General features: G+C 47.0%; 1 protein-coding gene across 1 annotated transcript in view; it reads left to right on the top strand.

Moving 5' to 3' along the window:
- Positions 1–845: 845 nt before the first annotated feature.
- The window catches only part of LOC309558292 (UDP-glucuronosyltransferase 3A1-like), a 36,332-nt gene continuing 20,338 nt past the window's right edge, over positions 846–16,839 (top strand). The window contains exon 1 of the mRNA XM_082261346.1: positions 846–948. Coding sequence (XP_082117472.1) covers positions 852–948 — 97 coding nt within the window. The 5' untranslated portion in view covers positions 846–851. The remainder of the gene's footprint in view (positions 949–16,839) is intronic.

Below are 16,839 nucleotides of genomic sequence, written 5' to 3'. Positions count from 1 at the left end.
TGCCGTGCCTCTGTGCACGGGGCCACAAATCTCCTCAATTTCCTTGCCCCGGGCTCCCCATCTCCTGAAATGATAGCACAGGGGCCTGGGGCTGAGGACAGTGGTCCGCGCGGCTGCTGATATTAGTCACCGTGCAAGCCGCGACTCGCGAATATTTATTTTTAAAGGGGAAAAAAGCCGCTCTTTACCAGTTTTCAGAGCGCTGATCGCCGCTCACGTGACCCACTGCCTCTCTCCTCCTCCCCTCCCGACTGACGTCAGTGGGGAATCCTCCGCCTCGCCCGCTGCAGGCAGCTGTCAGACAGGGAGAGGAGAGAGCTGGCAGGTCACGTGAGTGGCGATCAGCGCTCTGAAAACTGGTAAAGAATGGCTTATTTTTTAAAACCCATACAGAGACACAGTGGCACACAGAATTATTAAACAGACCAGACAGGGTAGTATAAAGTGGCTTAACAACCAGTTTAAAGGGGAAGTTGAGATTCCGGGGGGGGGGGGGGGCACTTGTCCTCCTTGCCCCCACATGCGGACGCCCATGGGTGGATGGTCATAATGTAAAGTGGTTCAACATACATGCCACAAGCTTGTTTTTTTTTTAGCCAGCAGAAAAATATTTCTTTACAACTTCAGACTTTCTGCTGTAAAAAAATTAGATTTCTCTATATAGCTTTTCTCCGTGCTTTCTTCCAAGAACACATTTCATTTGGTTAAGTTGAATGGTTAGACTTTCCTTAATGGCATAAAGCCAGAAGAAGTTTTTCTAGTATTCTGACCCCTCCCATTCTTAGTCCTGTCAATGATCTCTGTACACACAGTATAAAAAAGGACTCAGTTCCCTACCACTCCTCACTACAATGGCTGCATGTAAGAAGCAGACTGCGTTCCTTCTGGTCTTTGCACTGCAGTTCCTCTTTATTGGTGGGGCCAAAATCCTGACAATCTGCTTCATGGGTGAGTCCATTTCCCTAATATTGTGATTATCACAACATAAAATTATTGTTCCTCTTTAGATAAGTTTACATTCCTGAATTACCAAGACTAAGGTGTCATGTACAGTGCAGCTGCTAAACGGATGTTAACCACTTTACCACCGGAGGATTTTGCTGTCTTACGTCTGGGCCACTTTTTGCGATTCGGCGCTGTGCGACTTTAACTGACAATTGCGCGGTCGTGCGACGCCGTACCCAAATGAAATTGACGTCCTTTTTTTCCCATAAACAGAGCTTTCTTTTGGTGGTATTTGATCACCTGTGCGATTTCTACTTTTTGCGCTATAAACAAAAAAAGAGCGTTTATTTTGAAAAAATAACAATATTTTTAACATTTTTTTTATATTAAATTCCCCCCAAAAAAATGTAAAAATCAAATTTTTTTTAAATTTTTGGCCAATTGGTTTTCTGCTACCTATGTTTGGTAAAAAAAAATAACAATAAGCGTATTTTGATTGGTTTGCGCAAAAGTTATTGCGTTTGCTAACTAAGGGAAAGATTTATGTCATTTTTGGTGTTTTTTTTTTTTAACGAGTAATGGCGGCGATCTGCGATTTTTTTTTTTGCGTGACTGCGACATTGCGGCGGACAGATCGGACCCTTGACTGACATTTTTGACACTTTTGGGGGTACCAGTGACATTACTGCAGTAATCAGTGCTATATATATGCACTGTTACTGTAAAAATGACACTGGCAGAGAAGGGGTTAATTTTATTGGAGAGGGAGGGGTTAATGTACGCCTGGTGCTTACTAACGTGTGGGGGGGGGGGGGAGGTGACTGAGTGACACAAGGACAGATCACATGTTCAGCTATGCTGAACACTGCAATCTGTCACTCCTTGTCACTCTGCGCCCCGAGCCCACCCTTCTTTTTAGCTTATTAGAGCCTCTGGCTCTAATCACGTGCTTAAAAAAAAAAAAAAAGCCCCATTGCATGTAGATTAGGGGGCCGGACGCAGGGACAGGGGGGGCGGCGCCCCTGCGCCCCCAATGCACCAGTCGCCACTGCTCAGATCTCTCATTTACACTTAAAAGCAAAACAAAAAAGAAAAAAAGTCATTTTATTTTTGCGAATAAAAAATTAATTGGCCCTTTAAGGCCGTTGGGCAGAAGTAACGTTTGACGTCGCTCTGGTCTTCCAGGGGCATAGAGTCCAGTTGGGGCCATCTTGCCCCTCACTCCACTTCCTGCCCATCAGCGCACAGAATATAATCATTTTTGCCACTACTAATGGCTCCAGTAAGCAGGAAAAACGACTGGGAAGCGGCGGGAGCGGGGGACACCCAAAAAAGTGATCCCGTGGCGAATCTGCCGCCAGGAACACTTTTTATCGGGTTCCGGATCGCCAGCTGTGTATAAAAATACCGGGGTTATGGCAGCAGCTAGCTGCAAAGTACAGATGTAAATACCTAGTGGGTGGTCCAGAAGTAGTTAAAAATCACTGCTTCTATGTTAGCCTGTGTGGCCATAGGAGTTTACAGGCGTATTTGAAGAGGGGCGTTTACAGGCAGGAGAGGTGCTTTTTGGCTCGATGCACACTGGCTTAGAAACCAGGAGTTTTGTGTTCTGCCTGTAGAAGCAGCTTGTTGTTATTTTATAGTGTCCATGCATATTAGGACGACTATAGGCATATTGGGTGGCACAGTGGTGTAGTGGTTAGCACTTTCACCTAGCAGCAAGAGGGTCACTGGTTCGAATCCCAACCACGACCTGCCTGGAGTTTGCATGTTCTCCCTGTGCCTGCGTGGGTTTCCTCCAGATACTCCGGTTTCCTCCCACACTCCAAAGACATGCTGGTAGGTTAATTGAATCCTGTATAAAAAAACAAATTGGCCCTACTGTGTATTTATGTGAATTAGGAACCTTAGATTGTAAGCTCCTTGAGGGCAGGGATTGATGTGAATGTACAATGTATATGTAAAGCGCTGAGTAAATTGACAGCGCTATATAAGTACCTGAAATAATAATATTTTGAGCTCAACGTTTAGAGGCAGGAGGAAAAACCCTTCTGGTTTGTGTTCCTGATTGGAGCTTTCTGGCAGAACACAAAACGCAAAACTCTCCTAAACTCCTCTAATCTTTGTACAAAAAATGCTCTGTATGAGCATTTTTTTTTTTTTTTTTGCCAAGGGAACTGGAGTTTCTTTAAAGCGGAGTTCCGGGCACAAAATCTATCTTTTTTTTTTTGTGCCCGTCCGCTTGTTCACCTTCACCTGAAAAGGAATTGGATAGTTAGGTTTTTTTTTTTTAAACTCACCTTGTAATTGAAGATCGAAAATACTCACCTCAGTGTACTTCCTCCCTCTGTGCCGTGGCTCCGCCGTCACTTCCTCCTTCGCGATGATTCCTGGGAGCTGAACGTCATCGCTCCCAGGAATCAATGCGACGGCACCAGCCCCGCTCGTCACTTCATTCCTCCACAGCTTCTGGGCATGCCCAGAAGCTGTTTAGCAGGGAATGCGGCGCAGCGCCGGAAGTGATAAGAGGGGCCGGTGCAGGCGCATTCTGGGAGAAGAGGACGCGGAAGAAGACGCAGAAGAGGATCGCGCCGGCTTCAGCTGCCCACAACAGAGATGGCAACGCTGTGGAAGAAATTTTATAAGTGAGTATTTCTTCTTGCAGGTAAGTGCGAACCGGGACAGATCAGAGGCTATCCATTGTGGAATCTACTAGCCCTGACTGTCCCGGGGGTATGTTTAGTGAAAAATGTTTTCTGTGCCCGGAACTCCGCTTTAAGCCCAGTGTGCATGCAGCCTAAGCCTGTAAACATCCCAAACACACGTGTAAATGTATTCCAAGGGCCATAATAAATGTTCGGGTCAGAAGAATGTATTTATACTCAAACGCCATATGCGCATAAACGTGCATACATATTGTAACATTAGAGGTGTTTTTTACTGCCAAATTTTGGCAAAAAAATGCTACCTATTTTTAAAGGCTGTGTGCATGAGGCCTAAAACAACATCTACATCTACTATGCCCATGTATGTATTGCCAACATCACGTGTTGTGTAACGGGACATAGTTGAGCTCATTGCGGAGAATTTACAGAGAATCTGGAGCAGCTGTGCACAGTAACCAATCAACGTGTTCATTTACACTTTGATAATGAAAGGTAGAAGCTGACTGGTTGCCATATCTGCTCCAGTCTTAGTAAGTGTAATTGTATAATAGGTATTCAAGTATAACCAAAGGCAAAAACCTCATTCTACTTAAAGCAACCTTGACTGCTTACTGCAATAGTTTCAAGCTGGTCACTCTGTAAAAGAATAGGTTAAATACGTACCTGTCCAACAGGTGATGAGTTGAATCTATGATTTCTCCTAAAGATATAATTGCCCCCATGTCTTAGGGCTTCAGTGGCTCCACGATGATCAGTGATGATACATGCAACCCCTTCCCAGAGCATTGCTTCACTATGCCATCACCGTGGATGCCACACTATGTTGGTTTGCGCTTGCGTATGGCCCTGTTTTTCATGCCAGGCTCCATTTATCCCAGGACCACAGCTCCCGGGATAGACCTCAACGGCAGGCAATGGAACATGAGCCATGCGATTTCTTTTTAACAGATTTAAATTATGTATCGCATGGGGGCGTGTCCGGATGTAGAGCGAGCAGGACGTGTGCTGCGAGAGCTCCGGTGAATCCTGTGCCATCCTTACCCTTTATCCTGGTTCCAGCGGTGAATCTTACCTCTTCGGGGTACCCTCCTTTTCCGGACTCTGTGGGGAGCATTTTGGGATGCCGTCCAGGTCCAAATCGTCCGCAGCGGCGCCGAAGAGGAAGCCGGATCCCCCGCAGGCCGCGTGTTCCGACGCCATCTTGGATAGGCTCCACACGCTGCTGGATACCTTAGAGATGTCTGCTGATCGGGCGGCTCCTCCTTCCCCGGCTTCGGCGGCCCCGGGCAGCGACACGGCAACGATCCTTACGGCCATCGAACATAGTAAGACTTCCCTCTTGGCGCGCATTGATCATTTGGCCGAGGAATGCAATTTCATCCGGGCTGATCTGGACAAGATACGGGGCAGGCTGTCTGAGACGGAGACTAGGATCTCTGCCACTGAGGACACATCCACCCAGCACTCTCAGTCCCTGCATTCCCTTCAGCAGACTGTTGCCATGCTTCTGGCGAAAGCGGATGATGCCGAGAACCGCCAACGACGGAACAATGTCAGGGTGCTAGGCCTGCCTGAGGGGGCTGAGGGGGATCGCCCTGCTGATTTCGCTGAGTCCTTCTTCAAATCTCTACTCTCTCTTGCGGATGTCTCCCCTACTTATGTGGTGGAAAGGGCTCATCGGGTCCCAACGGGTCGGGGGATACCCGGCGCCCCTCCCAGACCATTCCTCGTACGGTTCCTCAACTACAGGGATCGGGACCGCATCCTGAGTGAAGCTAGGAAACATGCGGCTCTTCCTTTTGAGAATGCTGAAATCCACCTGTACCCAGACTTCTCCGCCGAATTGCAGAAGAAGAGGAGGACCTTCACGGATGTCCGCCGCAGGCTCAGGGAGCGGGAAATCAAGTACTCCATGCTCTACCCTAGTCGCCTCAGAGTGCAACATCAGGGTTCTGTGAAGTTCTTTGATACCCCTGAGGGTGCTGATGCTTGGATCCTGACCCTGCACTGAGACCCCTCTGCCCGGAAGTTCCTGCATTGATGGTTGGATTTCACTTTCCCCCATACCTGTGCCCTGTGCCCGGCCTTCTCCTTCTTCCTAATCCTTTTCCTTCCCCCCTCCCTCCCGGTTCCGTGGAGTCTGGACATGCCCCGTACTGTTACTTGGGGTTACCCTGCCCCCTGGACTTCCTGTGCTCCCCGTGCTGATGAGGGTGGAGGTCTATGCCCTGTTTTTCATGCCCCCATGACACCGGACACTGGCTCGGATCCCTGCCCTGTTCTCATCTCCCCCCTCCCCCCCTCTTCTTCCTGAACTGCTCCGCACCTGGCTTCCCTCCCCCCCCCCTTTTTTCCCCCCTTTTTTTCTGTTTAGGATGCTTCTGCTGGAGTGCCTACTGATTCATCGGAGCTCTTGAGGGTCACTCCCCCCCTCTGGGTTGTTTTTTGTTTTCTTTTATTTTCCCCCCCCTTTTTTGTGTTTTTGGGGTTGCTTTCACCCACGTCCGCTGCCCACGTACGGACACACCTCGGGGCCTCCCTGAGAACTCTGTAGTTCAGTTGACTACTGTTGCAAGTTTGGGGTGTAAACTGTCTAGCTAGTTGTTGGGGTTATGCTGGTCAGTCGGGAGTTTACAATTGGGCTTGTTTCTGTGCCCGGTTGTTTTTTTTCTTTTTCTTTTTTTCCTTTTTTTGTTTTTCAGACTGCTCGGTACTACCACATTTCTAGGATCTCCATGGTTTCTCTCTCTCTCTGGGTCCCCCCGGAGCCGTTGTTGTGCTCGCTTGCTTGGATAATGTTTTTATACTGTATGTGCTCTCCTGCTACGCCAGTTGTACTTCTGTATTATCATGGGTTCCATAGTTAAAGTTATCTCTTGGAATGTGCGAGGGTTGAATGACAGAGTCAAACGGTCCCTGATGTTCAAATATTTGACGGCCCATAAGCCCTCGATCCTGTTCCTTCAGGAGACGCACCTCACGGGTGCCAAGGTACTTTCACTAAAACGTGCCTGGGTTAAACAGGGGTTCCACGCCACCTACTCCTCGTACTCTAGGGGGGTTACCATTCTGCTCCATAGGGCTCTACCATGTGCTGTGGAGCAGGTCATTACTGATCCTGGGGGTCGTTACATAATCCTGATAGTGCAAATGTATGCTACACGCTGGGCCCTTGTCAATATTTATGCTCCTCCACCATTTGACTCTGGTATTCTTTATACTGTGTTTGCTAAGCTAGCCCCTCTCCAGGTTCCTCATCTCCTGGTGGGCGGGGATTTCAACGCCATTTTGGACGGGGATCTGGATGCGTCCAACTCTTCGAGGGGGGCGCATCCGGACCTGGTCGCCTGGGCGGACACCTTTGGTCTCCAGGAGCTGTGGCGTTGGCGCAATCCCCGGGAGAGGGCTTTCTCTCATGTGTCCCCCGCGCACAAGTCTGGGGCTCGTATTGATTTTATGTTTGGCTCCTCCGGGGTCCTCCCCTGGGTTAGGGCGGCCTCCTACCTCCCGGCCGGCCTCTCGGACCACTCTCCCTTGGAGGTTTGTGTGGCCCTGGGGGGTGGTCGCGAGCCGGGATGCTGGCGGCTGGCGGCTCACTGGGTGCACGAGCCTAAGATACAGGAGCGGATCTCTACTAAATTGTCTGAATATTGGACCATTAATGATCAGTCTGCCTCGGCTGACGTGGTGTGGGAGGCTTGCAAAGCTGTTGCCCGTGGAGAATATGTCTCCTCTATTAAGGCGGTGCGGGTGGAAGCGGCTTCCCGCACGGCTCAGCTGGGACAGGAGGAAATGGTGGCTGCGGCTCAGTTCGCCTCCCAGCCTGGCGACGCATCCTATGCCACGCTGGCATCTGTCAGGAGGGAGTTACGGTTACACTACACCACCTTGGTGCAATTGGACCATGCGCAGTTCCGGGCACGGCTGTTTGAAGCGGGGGACAAGAATGGCAAGCTACTGGCGAATTTGGTGGCCGACGCGCGTTCCCAGACGGTGATTCCCGAGGTCATGACGCGGGAGGGGCACCTGGTCACTGACCAGGGGGACATTTTGTCCGAGTTCCACTCCTTCTATAGTGCTCTCTATGATAAGCCGGCCTCGGCCCTCGGGGATCCCGGTCTGGAAATGCTGGGGGACTTGGACCTCCCGGTGTTGTCTGAGGTGGTTCGGGCAGAGTTAGATCAGCCGCTCCAGTTACAAGAAATCGTGGCTGCCATTCACTCTCTCCCTGGCGGTAAGTCGCCGGGCCCGGATGGCCTGCCAGGAGATTGGTACAGGGTACACTCGGAGGTCTTGGCCCCCAGGTTACATCAACTGTACCTCCAGTGTCTCGACGCTGGTCACCTCCCTGACAGTATGTGCCAGGCGCATATTGTGCTTCTGCCTAAGCCGGGCAAGGATTTGCAGTGTTGCTCGTCCTATCGGCCTATTTCCTTGCTGAACTACGACTTGAAAGTGCTCACCAAGGCACTTGCTACTAGGTTGATGAGAGTCCTGCCGACGCTGATACATACCGATCAGACGGGCTTTATGCCGGGCAAATCCACGGATATCAATCTCAGGAGAGTTCTTACCCATCTTCAGCTGCCGCCTCCGGCTGGTGCTACGAGGATATTGGTGTCGTTCGACATTGAAAAGGCCTTCGACACGGTTCGCTGGCGCTATCTTATGCAGGTCCTGGAGTCCTTTGGTTTTGGCCCAGTTTTTTGTCGTTGGATAGGCCTGTTGTACAGTGCCCCCACGGCTTGTATTAAGCTCGGTGGAAAGCTCTCGCCCCCATTTTGTATCAAGCGGGGAACGAGACAGGGTTGCCCGCTGTCCCCGGCCCTCTTTGCCCTGGCCATGGAGCCGCTGGCTGTGGCCCTGCGGCGGGCATCGGGGGTGCGGGGGATCAGCGTGGGCCCTATAGTGGAAAAATTGGCTCTTTATGCGGATGACCTCATTCTCTTCCTTGCGGATCCTGGCCCCTCCCTTGCGGAGACTTTACGTGTTATGGCCTCCTTCGCTGATGTTTCTGGCCTGCGCACTAACTGGGATAAGTCTCTGGTACTGCCGATCGATAAAGGGGCTGTGGCCCTATGGGACCCGGCGTCCCCGCTTCGTTTGACCCGTGTGGTTAAATATTTGGGTATACATATTTCTCCGGACACCGGGGACTTTCTCAAACTTAATGTGCAGCCCAAGATACTTTGGTGTAAGCAACGGTTGCGGGCGTGGTCTCAGTTGCCCCTGTCCCTGATTGGCAGGATCAACTTGTTGAAAATGAAGGTTCTTCCGGTCCTCCTTTATATTCTTCGGCATTCCCCTGTCTGGATTCCGAAGTCCTATTTTGCCCAATTGGACTCTGTAATCTCCACCTTTTTGTGGTCTTCCCGACCTCCTCGATTTAACAAACGGATCCTCCGCCGGCCCAGGACCCAGGGGGGGCTTGCCTGCCCCGACTTTTACTCCTACTTTTTGGCTGCCATGCTCACCCATGCTCATAACTGGCTATTGTCGGACGACACCAACTCCTCGGTCATCCTCGAGGCGGCTCATGTGGGTTCCTACGAGTCCCTTCGTAATGCCCTGTACCGGGGCCTGAAGGCTCCCTATCCCCCTCTGACTCCAGCTATGCGAGTGGTGGTGCGGGTGTGGACCCAGCTGGTGGTTGCCCCGGAGAGGAAGTTGGCCCGCTGGTCTCCGGACACTCCGCTCTGGTTCAACCCCCACCTGGGAGAATTCCTCTCCATCCCGGACCCGGCCCTGTGGGCTGCTAGGGGCGTCAGGTCCCTGGCGGACATCAGCGTTGGCGGGACCCTGGCCACATTTGATGACCTGAAGGCTAAGTTTCAATTGCCTAACTCCTTCTTTTTCAGGTTCCTCCAACTCCGTCATGCCTACCGCGCGCAGTTCCCCACGCCTGTGGCTGGTCTAGAGCGCAGCGACTTTGAGTCTCAGTTATGGGACCCTGGTATGCGTCAGCCGCTCTCCACCATCTACAAGGCCTTGTTACCTTCGGTCCATGCTGGGCTGACGGGACTGCGGGCGGCGTGGAGCGTGGGGGAGGAGGGTCTGGACGATGAGGATTGGGAGGACATCTGGGATGGATCGTTCCGGCCGCTCATAGCGACCAGGGACGTGCTGATCCAGTTTAAAATTCTACACAGGATTTATTACACTCCCCACAAGCTGCACCGTATCTATCCTAGCGTCTCGGCCTCCTGCTGGAGATGCACATGCACTCCTGCAGATTTTTCGCACATTTTCTGGGACTGCCCGCAGATTGCCTCTTACTGGCTGGAGGTGACCCGTTTTGTGTCCAGTCTGACTTCCTTCTCGGTTCCGATGACGGTGGGGGTCTGTCTTCTTGGCCTGGTCGACCAGTTGGCGACGAGGACCCTTATTGGAATATTACTGTTTTATGCCAGAAAGGCTATAGTCCTCAAGTGGAAGTCTCCCCATTCTCCGACCTTAGGCTTTTGGAAAGGGTTGGTTAATGCGGTGGTTCCGCTATACAAGGCGACCTATATCTCCAGGAATTGCCCTAAAAAATATGAAAAGGTCTGGCGAGCATGGGTGGACTCTAAGTCCACTGTCGACGAGCGAGACTCTGAGTCTGACACGGCTTAATCTCTGTTGGGACCTTGGGGAGAGAGAACAGAGTCTAGGTGTCCCTGTATAAGTATTGGTTTATTTTGCTACTGTTGATTCCTGACTGAGGGTGCTGAGCAGTGTGGTTGCGGGTTGTTTTGGGTGGTTTTCTTGGGTTATGTTGTTGTCTGTTGGCCGGGGTATGCCCCCTTCTGGCCTTGTCTTTTTATGTGTTTAAACTCAATAAACAGAATTTTCGAAAAAAAAAAAAAAAAATTATGTATCGCATCAACCCCTGAGGAAGTGAAGGGTTGTTCACGAAACGCGTTTGGCTACCAGGGTGCATTTTCATACTTACTATGGATTGTTCTATGGAATACCAAACTTGACTATAAATATATAATATACTATGTAAAACATCACAAATCTGTTTGACAATACAGTACTTGTCTGTGTTTACTTGCTGACATTGTATGTACCAATAAACTTGCATTCTATATATCATCATAGGGCGTTTCACACCTCATTTAAAATCTCAAGGACGAACGTTTGCAACTTTCAATGTTATTTAGGGATGGAGGTGTGTCACGGGGGGCATCAAGCCATATTTTATCATCAGGTTAGTCAGCATAGGCGTTAGGAGGAGGGAGGGAGGAAGCAGTTTAGGTTTAGCATGGAATTCTACTTTAAATAAATTTTATTTTAGGAATTTATAGCGGCTTTGCAGGTATTTTATTTCTGGCTTTATTATGGTCACGGCTTTAAAAAAAGGTCCTTATTCCAAAGAAGGGCCCAAACATATTGGAAATGGAATTTTATTTTATTTTTTTTTCCCATCTCCCCCCCCCCCCCCCCTCCTATCGCTATTTTCTTATCAAATCGTAATGGGGGTCTGTGCGGGTCACATTTTCCCCTCTCCTTTTACACAACTCACAGTATATTCTTACCAATATGATAGTTTTTCCTGTCCCCTATCTCTCCCCTATTTTAGTTATTGCTTTCTCTGAGCCTAATATTCCCCCCAAGTAATAGGTTTTTTTTATATTTCTTTTTTTTTTTTTTCTCTATTACAAAAAGTTCTCACCTGTGTTGCATATCCAATTCAGGTACCTAGAATTGCATCAAGATTGGAATTGCCTATTCTATATTCCAAATGGTGTATAGGTGAGCTTGATAAAGGAAATAATCAGTGTGTGTATTCCAAAAAGAAACACACTGGGTGAAAATAAATATATACCATTAAAATTATAAATACATAAAAATTGCACAACAAAAATTCACCCAGTGTGTTTCTTTTTGGAATACACACACTGATTATTTTCTTTATCAAGCGCACCTATACACCATTTTCAATACATTTCACTCCACCTAGGTTGGAGTTTCGGTTGCTGCTGATAGCTCCCTTTATTTGTTTGCACACCTTACATTCTTTTTCATTATTCTAAATTCCAGCCCGTTCAAAACTCAACTGTAAACATTTACTCATGCGATGTATTATCCCTATATTAGTTTACCACCTCTGACGTGACCATACAACTGTGATACCTGTTATATCCTGATGTACTACTTAATATTCTCCAATCTTTGAATATTGTTATGTTGTTATTGTTTGTTCATGCACTTCCTAATTTTTCAATAAAACTTTTTTTTGGAAAAAAAAAATGGAATTGACCAGCTGGGCTAAATTTTTTGCTGATTCACTTTTTTTTTTTTTTTTAAGATAAGCTAGCACCAACATTCATAAAGATTTTTCGGGGATTACAATGTGTCTGCAGTGTTGACCCAAGTCAGATGTGTGAGAGAACTGTTGAAACCGCCACAGCCTTTTAACACTTTCATTACAATCGCCCAGAGTTGTATAAAGTACTCGAAACCCATACTTGAGTAAAAGTACAAGTGCTCGATCAAAAAGTGACTTGAGTAGAAGTACTAAAGTATTCAACATTTTTTGTACTTAAGTATTGCAAGTAGTTTTTTTAAAAAATTTTGCTACTCAATTACTGAAAGTAAAAGTACCAGTAGTTTTGAAAAAAAATTGCTACTCAAGTACTGAAAGTAAAAGTACAAGTACTGTGTTATGTAGTTATTAAAGAAAGAAATCAAAAGTTTGAACATCATATTGTTTTTTATTATTTCAAATGCAGCTTTTATTTATAGATACAGTAGCATTTATTTTCGTATGCGCTGATAATACACATGTTTTGAGCTTCATGAAACCTGCCATCTACTGTTCTGGCAGTGGTCATTTTTATAATAGTAACGAGTAACTATGCAGCACAAAAAAAAAATATCGGAGTAGAAGTATTGAAATCATCGAAAAAATGTAGTGAAGTAAAAGTGGGAGAAAAAAATTCTACTCTAGGAAAGTACAGATACCGCCTTTGGGTACTTAAGTACGGTAGTGAAGTAGTTCTACTTAGTTACTATACATCTCTGCAATCACCCCTATAATCAGTGTACTGTTCAAATAAAGTTGCATTCACAGCACTGCTATGGACATTTGCACACACATTTTGTATACATAGAAAGGAGACATTCACAGTTTCACAGAGAATAATCATTTATGATGATTGGCAGCAGCAGACAGCGTGCATGAGAGCAGAGACACTCCCAGCAGGTAAGGTTACTCAGGACATGTTGTGTGTTTCTACTATGCAGGTAGCAGGTCATACGGGACTGTCACAAATATTTTAGTGATCGTTGCCTATCAGATTTCAAGTAAAGAGAATGTGAGGTAGCATGTGTGGTGGATGCGGCACAACCTACAGCATTTCCTGGGTGAAATTTAAAGATGAATTCCAGGAATGGATATTTTTACATAATTACATTGGTCCAGCTTGGAACCATACCTGTCTGATCTCTCTAGAAGCTGGAAATCACTGAAGTACACACTGCTACATCAGCAATCTCCAATCATGTCCCGTGCTGAGCAGTTGGCCTGATGCATAGTGAACACAGGAAGTTGGGCACAGGTGCCATTCAGAGAATGCTTTGCATTTGCTCAGTGAATGCAAAGTGTTGTCTGATTCGATGAGGTGGAGATGCCAGGAGATGAGGTCACATTCACCACCTAGTCTATTCAGAGAATGCTTTGCAATAATTGAGAAAATGCAAAGCTTTCTCTGAATGGCACCCGTGCCCAGCGGCCAACCTTCTATACTCACCATGCAGTGGGGCAGCTATATGGCACAGGACCCACAACCTAGTGGAGACCACTGAAGTAGCCTAATCCAGTGATTTCCAGCTTCCATGGGGATCCCACAGGTAGTGTATGTGCATACAGTGAGGGAAAAAAGTATTTAATCCCCAACTGATTTTGTACGTTTGCCCACTGACAAAGAAATGATCAGTCTATAATTTTAATGGTAGGTTTATTTTAACAGTGAGAGACAGAATAACAACAAAATCCAGAAAAACGCATTTCAAAAAAGTTATAAATTGATTTGCATTTTAATAAGTGAAATAAGTATTTTATCCCCTATCAATCAGCAAGATTTCTGGCTCCCAGGTGGCTTCTATACAGGTAATAAGCTGAGATTAGGAGCACTCTCTTAAAGGGAGTGCTCCTAATCTCAGCTTGTTACCTGTTTAAAAGACACCTGTCCACAGAAGCAATCAATTATTTAGATTCCAATCCCTCCACCATGCTCAGGACCCAAGAGCTGTCCAAGGATGTCAGGAACACTATTGTAGACCTAAACAAGGCTGGAATGGGCTACAAGACCATCACCAAGCAGCTTGGTGAGAGAGTGACAACAGCTGGTGCGATTATTCGCAAATGGAAGAATCGCATAATAACTGTCAATCTCCCTCGGTCTGGGGCTTCATTGAACATCTTACCTCTTGGAGTTTCAATGATCCAGAGCATGTTGAGGGATCAGCCCAGAACTACACGGGAGAATCTTTTCAATGATCTCAAGGCAGCTGGGACCATCGTTCACCAAGAAAACAATTGGTAACACACTACGCCATGAAGGACTGAAATCCTGCAGCACCCACAAAGTCCCCCTGCTCAAGAAAGCACATGTACAGGCCCATCTGAAGTTTTTTAATAAAAATCTAAATGATTCAGAGGAGAACTGGGTAAAAATTGTTGTGGTCAGATGAGACCAAAATCGAGCTATTTGGCCTCTGACCCTAAGAACACTATTCCCACCGTCAAACATGACTGTGGAATCATTATGCTTTGGGGGTGTTTTTCTGCTAAGGGGACAGGACAACTTTACCACATCAAAGGGATGATGGACAGGGCCACCATGTACTGTCAAATCTTGGATGAGAACCTCTTTCCCTCAGCCAGGGAATTGAAAATGGGTCGTGGATGGGTGTTTCAGCATGACAATAACCCAAAACACACAGCAAAGGCAACAAAGGAGTGGCTCAAGAAGAAGCACATTAAGGTCCTGGAGTGGCCTAGCCAGTTGTCAGATCTAAAACCCATAGAAAATATGTGGAAGGAGCTGAAGGTTCAAGTAACCAAACGTCAGCCTCAAAACCTAAAAGACTTGGAGAGGATCTGCAAAGAGGAGTGGGACAAAATCCCTCCTGAGATGTGTGCAAACTTGGTGGCCAACCACAAGAAATGTCTGACCTCTGTGATTGCCAACAATGGTTTTGCCAATAAGGGTTTTGCCACCAAGTACTAGGTCATGTTTTGCAAAGGGGTCAAATACTTATATGACTCATTAAAATGCAAATCAATTTATAACTTTTTTGAAATGTGTTTTTTTGGATTTTTTTTGTTCTTATTCTGTTTCTCACTGTTAAAATAAACCTACCATTAAAATTATAGACTGATCATTTCTTTGTCAGTGGGCAAACGTACAAAATCAGCAGGGGATAAAATACTTTTCCCCCCTCACTGTAGTTACAATCTACCAAGCTGGAACAATGTAAAATTATACATTCCTGGAATTCTTCTGTAAGTGACATGAATCTTATATGCTCTTTGCCCTTATCCCAATCATTTCTTAAGTTGCCCATGTCATAAGGGGATCTTAACTTAATCAGATTTAGCTGGTTACGGTTGAGTCTAGAAATTATCATACGCTAATGGATGCTTCCCAATCTCTTTAGACATCTGCTGACCTTTTTTATTAAAGGATAGGTTCACCTTTAAAAAAATAATACCTTTGTGAAAAAAAATAATACCTACACATGATTTTGCAGGTAAAAAAAATTCAATTTTTTTTTGTACAGCAGCCTGCAAAGCATTGCACCCACAATCAGCAGATCATGGGTGCAATGTGAGGATCTGCATAATCTTCCTCCAGCTTTGTGCCCATACCTTTAAGTAACAAAGCTGGAGAAAGAATTAATGAACTAATTCTTCCAATCCAGAGGCCAATTCAGAGGGTTCCAGCCAGCTTGTGCAAGAGACAGTGGTAGATGTTGCAGCCTCTGCATCAAACTTCAGGATTCCTTCCTGTCTCATTTTTCACAGTTGTGGGAAAGCTAGTGGAGAACTTTGTGAAGATTGATTCCATCCCCCTTAACCATGGGTATAGGAAACCAGGGGTATTTTCAGGAAGTCCCTGTCCCCATTGGTGGAACTACCAGAGTCGCAGCAGTCGCCGTAGCGGAGTTCTGCCACTGTGGGGGGGCCCGGCGGGCCCACCCTTTCGTCAGTCAGTCCATTCCTCAGTCCTTTGTTTATTTGATTCTGCCGTGTGGGGGGGTGAGATAAAAAGAAGAGGGAAGCGCCTCTTGAGAGTAGTAAAAGCAAATTTATTACAGAACAGTGTAGTAACTTACTTATTAGTAAGCAGATGAGTTCATGACGCTCCGGGGGCGGCTGCTGGAGATGGCATCCAAGTGTCCAGGCATGGGCTTGAGGTCCGGGAGATGAGGGAGACCCGTTCTGGCTTCCCGGATATGCCTTGCTGCAATGGAGACTTGTGCAGCGGCCGACGGTCTGCGGTAGCGTCTGACGTCACACGGTGGTGTGGGCAGTCTGGGCTTCACGACGCGTTTCAGAGCATGCGCGAATGTCCGGTCCTGGACATGCGCACTCCTTTCTCAAGTGTCCAGACGATAGGGCAGAGTAATCTATATACCCCACAAAGGGGGCGTGTTCGATTACAACCGATCGGTGCAGATGAGAATGATGGAAGTATTATAACAATGCAAACGGTGTCAAGTGGTGGCTCACAGATGGGGCAATAAAAATTCGATAAAAAATGTAAAACATAAGGGTAAAAGCAATATTCAATGGGAAAAGAGACATTATATATAAATATATGTAAATGAAAAAATTAACAGATGAGCATTAACTCTAAACATTGAGAACTGGCCAGATTTATGTTGAGAGTGTAACCACTAATGTCACAATGTGGGGGACAAGGAAATATGGAGGGGGAAAAGCAAGAGGGGGCACGCATAGGAGCTCGGGGGGGGGGGGGGGGGAGAAAAAAAGAAAAAATGAGAGAGGAAAAACAGAGAGAAGGGGGGGGGGGGAGGAGAATAGGAGGTGGGGGGAAGAAAAAGAAAAAAGGGGGGGGGGGGAGGTGATGGAATGCAGGTAGGATATACTTACTGGGGGGTCCAGTTGTTATGAGCGACGTGTTGGACAATGAGGAAGTGCCTGGAATAATAACAACAACATATGTAAGTGGGGGGGGGGATGTGTGGGTGTGTGGGAGAAAGGAGGGGGGGA

This window comes from Pelophylax lessonae, assembly GCF_965119305.1.
Source record: "Pelophylax lessonae genome assembly, chromosome: 1".
Lineage (NCBI taxonomy): Eukaryota > Metazoa > Chordata > Amphibia > Anura > Ranidae > Pelophylax > Pelophylax lessonae.
Note: the sequence above shows the minus strand (reverse complement) of the source record. Positions and strands in the feature narration are given on the sequence as shown.